Genomic DNA, 5,000 nt, shown 5'->3' with positions numbered 1-5,000 from the left:
ATGTAAAAGCCACAGCACCACATGGCTATGCTCCTAATGCTACTACACAGAGAGAATTACTGGCATCCTTTTCTGAACTGCGATCTCAGATTGCTACCATTAGATCATCAAAACAGATCCCGAAATGTCCAGTAAAATTAGTAAGTACCAATTTAAAGCATCTGTTGCATATTCATATCTCAAAAAGCTGTTGATCTTTGTAATTTTGAATTATTTTTGTGTATTTCTTCATGTGTTATGGTTTAAGAACCTTTTTGATATTTATTAAAAACTGTGATATGATGGAAAACCAATATCAAGAATTTCTTTAAACATTTACATATAGCATGCATTTTTCAAAATGTGATATTCATTATCTATCAGGATTAATATATTATATTTCTAGTTATTCCCAAGTTGTGAAACAATAAAGGAAGCAGAACAACAAAATCTTGCCTATAGGAAATGAAGGATATTATACTTTTTTCTTATTACAGCCTGGTCTCAAAAACAGTGAAGAGTGGTGCAGATTCTGCTTTGGCAACAGTTTCCAACTTGCATTACTGAATCAAGCCAACAAGGACACACCAAAGCCCAAGTTGGTAGAGGGTCATCAGCCTCTCCTAAGCATACTGCTCAATATTCCACAGGTTTGTGTCTTGGTGGTATGACAGTGGTTGTGAAGAAAAATGTGTAATGGGAAAATTATATTTGCTTGCATATAATTTTGAATTTTGAAAAGAAAAATATATAATGGGAACAGATCAGTATATTAGACAAAACCAGTGACACTTGAGAATAGTTGTCAAAGATAGAGTTAGGGGAGAAAGAAAATGCCATGAATATTAATTTTTTGTAGATGTCTGATATTGGAAGGAAGATCTTTTCAGGTAGCTTTAAGTAAATCACATTTCCCAAGTTCTTGATGTGAATTAATGTTAATAGCAGCAGCTGTAAGAGGTGCATCTATCAATGTTTGGGCTTATTGAACCATATGTCAATTTAATTCTCCTAAAAGTAGTCCTGTGATTACAACTCAATTTCTTTATCTATTTAACAGAAAGGGCTGGAAAATCTACTTGAATGGCATGCCCAGTGGTTAGAGGTCTTAGGTTTCTCAGAAGCTCAAGGCCGTTGGTTCTATTCAATCCTTGCATGCTTAGAGAAACCTCTCATTCCCGAAAGCTGTTCACAGATTCGCCACATTGCCAGGATCTGTGCCAGCATCAGAGCAAAACTGGTAATTATATTTAAAGAATTAGTACTTATACATTTGTATATTATTCAAGAATTTTCTAGTATAGCTATTAGCCCATTTGCCCCATGTGGCAAGAATACATACCATGCCCACTGTAATACACGTTTATTTATTGTATTTACCCATAGATGGCTCTACAAGTTCTTAATCACTAAATAGCCAGTTATTAGAAACTACCTATCTCACCTGTTTATCCTTTTCTTTCACTTTAAGAAAGGGTCTTTTGTATCATTTCATTGTCTAAAATATTTTAATGACAATTTAATAATCATAACATCAATAACAATAATAACAGTATCGATAGCAATGGTATTAATAAGAAAAAACACATTTTCCCGCCAATTCAAGGAATGGGAAAATCAGGATCGGTCACTAGGGCCTACTTATAGACTACTTGCTGGCTGAACACATGTGGAGCCATCTGTATGTAACAAAATTCACCAAAAAATACAGGGGACAGAACATAAATCCGGGGCGAATGGGTTAAAACATAATGATATTGTATTTGTTCATACAAAGCAGAAGTTTCTAAGATGAGGTGTATATTTATTTTGTGACTGAATTCTCTATATCAGTCCTTTTTTAATCAAATATGATAGTCTAATTATTGAGAAAAAGTATAGTTATGATGATTAACCCATTGTCTTTGGATTGTAAAAAAAAATACCATGTCTGTTGTATTTTACACAGACAGATCTATAAGTGCTTAGTCCCCAAGCCTATCATTAGTCCTACCTATGTCACCTGTTTACCCATTTCCTTCATTTGTTGAAAGATTCCTTTTTGTTTTATTTTTATATATATTGTTATTAGTATTTTGATACCATTATTACATATTTTGATAACGTTATTATAATTTTAATGACAGTAAAAAAGATAACAGGAACAGTGTTAATAGTATTAGAAGAAGGTACATTTTCCCCACAAATTCAAGGAATGAGGAAATCAGGCATGGTCACTAGGACTTACTAATTGATTCTTTGATGGCTAAGCACATGCAGTGCAATCTACATGCCACAAAATATACGTGAAACTACAGTGAACAGTGCATAAATCTAGGGTGCCAAAGGTTTTCTCAGATTCTCTTAATGTCATTTCTTTTGTGATCTCATCTCCACTTTCCTTAGACTCATCTTCATGCTAATGTAAATATAGTTTCAAGAAATATATATAAGTGAATAATGAAGTTAATGTCCTCAAATCCATTTTTTTTTAATATAGCAGTTTATTTCTTTGTTAGTTTTGTTCATTGGAATTTCTAATCCATAAAAATCATATGCATATTTATGTAAAAGATTCTTCAAATGAGTCTCATACACCCTTTTCAAATTTGCATTATGCACATTTTAATTGCATGAGGAAAAGATTGGTGGTAATTTTTGTAATTACAGTGAACAAGAGTATGTAAATTGGAAGGATGTTAAACAAGGGATACCTGTTGCATGAGAGGTAGTCTATTTTGAACCAAGATTTTTAAATACCTTTCTGGGAATCATTGTTTTGTTCATCAAAATAGTATGGTAAATGTATATGCTCATTGTGTATTTCTTTTTCTTTCTTTTATCGAAAGTCCTTCACAAAGTGTCTTGGGTATTATCTGTTTGTTTTTCTCTTTAAGGACTCTCCAGACCATCCGGATTTGGCGCAGCTGAATGTGATTATCTGCATTGTGGCCAGGTACTTCAGCCAAGAAGACCTTGCAGATGACTGGTAGGGTTTTTTGCAAAAGTAAGTAACAATTTTGTATATTTTCCTAGAAAAAAATATGTGATATTGGTGAAAATGTTAGATAAATAAAATCTGATTATAGACTATATCAGTTGCGGCCAGTAATTAGGTAAGATGGGCGCATAGATGTATAAGTAAAACAAAAAATATAACAGTGAATGAGCTCATAAACAGTTGAGAGAATATTTTTCTATTTCTGAAATATACAGATGTCAATTTAACCCATTCACCTCATGTGGCAAGAATATATGCCATGCCCACTGTAATACATGCTTATTTATTGTAGTTACACATAGATGGCTCTACAAGTTCTTAATCACCAAATAGCCAGTTATTAGAAACCACCTATCTCACCTGTTTATCCTTTTCAATAACAAAAACAATTCAAGGAATGGGGAAATCAGGATCGGTAACTAGGGCCTACTGATAGACTCCTTGCTGGCTGAGCACATGTTGAGCCATCTGTATGTAACAAAATTAAAAAAAAACTACAGGGGACAGAACATAAATCCGGGGAGAATGGGTTAATAGTTATTTCTTGCAAATTACATTTACTTATTTCTTTTCAGATCTTAAGGACCGTATCTTGTGTGCAGAGGTATTAAGGAAGAAAAGTTTTGTCATACATTAAAAGTTGTATTGTTTAATGGCCTTAAATATATTTTATATATTTTTTTTTTTCATGGGATGATGTAAAGTAATCTATATTTTTTCCTTTTGATGAAACCATATGTATTTTGAAAATACACATATGCTTGTATATATTTTCATTCCTGAACATAGAATGAATTATACCAATTTTTTTTTTTTTATAAGGTTCAGCTGGAGATATCTGCCATAGGGGAGTGGTTTTATAATCTAGTATTGATTTTTATATTGACATATCTGTTACGCATTATATCTATAAATTCACGACTGTCAGTTCTTTCAAGACAGTTGTGACATTAAATAAATGGGAAAATTCGAAGTTTTATTAATTCATATGCAGTAACTCCAAATTACAATTTCTAAAATTATTTTACCTCATCATTATTATCATAGTTTGGATTTTGAAGCATAATATTTGGTTCTCCATGGACTGTAAGTTACTTAGTTATATAATGGCAATGTTTATATGATAATCATATGAAAAAAACAATTTGATATCAGAATAAATTTTACATTGGAATTTTTTCAAACTACTTTTATTTATCTATTTTAAATCTATATCATAACTGGGTCATACATACAGATATACATACTGCTTATATTGTATGGGTCCTTAACTGTTCATGCTGGGTAATATCTAATCATGTCATGGCAAATGGGACTCTGGTGCCTGATGGCAAGTATCGTTGCCATGCATAGATTAGCCTGCTCCAAGTTGTGGTCTTGTTTGGTCCTGATTGAGGTCATGGTGGAGATGTAGCCCCTTTTATCCTTATTTCCTAAGATAAGCTATATACCATAGCCAAAAGTGCAGAGAAAGAGAAAAGTAGAGGACTCTGTGAATGTGTTAATTGGTTGAACATTTTGTTAATTACTTAAAATAAGAGAACATGTGATCAAACAAACAAAAAGGTCTTTTGACTTTATCAACTTCATTTCTGGTCTCAAATTTATTTCTGCGTGTTGTTGATGTTGGGAAGCTTAGGAGATGGAGACTGGGATCTGATGCTGAGGATCACCCATACCTTTTCTTCTCCCCCTCTCCATTTCTTTCTCTTCTCCAACCCCTTCTGCTATTCACATCCTAAAGTGTGAGAGCCATGTTATAAGGATGAAAGGCCGACTTTGTGCTAGTCATGAACAGCCTGGGGGAGTCATGGGTATGGTATTCCTCTTTAGTGTCTAGCCCTTACCCCTCAAGGGGACCCTGAGGAGTAGACTGATTCTCTCCCCAACATACTCCAGTCTTACCATGGCCAGTAATGAAGATTTTGCACCTTTATTAGGGCCATTGAGGCTTGCCCTTTTATCAACTTGCCCCACAGATTTAAATTCTCCCGATTCCCTGACCCCTGGCTCTCCTTTGACCACGACTCTGAACACTATT

General features: G+C 33.7%; 1 protein-coding gene across 2 annotated transcripts in view; it reads left to right on the top strand.

Moving 5' to 3' along the window:
* The window catches only part of LOC125047304 (gem-associated protein 2-like), a 6,738-nt gene extending 2,601 nt beyond the window's left edge, over positions 1-4,137 (top strand). For both annotated transcript variants that reach the window (XM_047645554.1, XM_047645555.1), the window contains exons 4-8: positions 1-140; positions 477-629; positions 1,040-1,219; positions 2,856-2,965; positions 3,535-4,137. The exon at positions 1-140 is cut by the window's left edge and continues 4 nt beyond it. In XM_047645554.1, coding sequence (XP_047501510.1) covers positions 1-140; positions 477-629; positions 1,040-1,219; positions 2,856-2,951 — 569 coding nt within the window. In that variant the 3' untranslated portion in view covers positions 2,952-2,965; positions 3,535-4,137. The remainder of the gene's footprint in view (positions 141-476; positions 630-1,039; positions 1,220-2,855; positions 2,966-3,534) is intronic.
* The last annotated feature ends 863 nt before the right edge of the window (positions 4,138-5,000 follow it).

This window comes from Penaeus chinensis, chromosome 40 (genome assembly GCF_019202785.1).
Source record: "Penaeus chinensis breed Huanghai No. 1 chromosome 40, ASM1920278v2, whole genome shotgun sequence".
Classification (NCBI taxonomy): Eukaryota; Metazoa; Arthropoda; class Malacostraca; order Decapoda; family Penaeidae; genus Penaeus; species Penaeus chinensis.
Note: the sequence above shows the minus strand (reverse complement) of the source record. Positions and strands in the feature narration are given on the sequence as shown.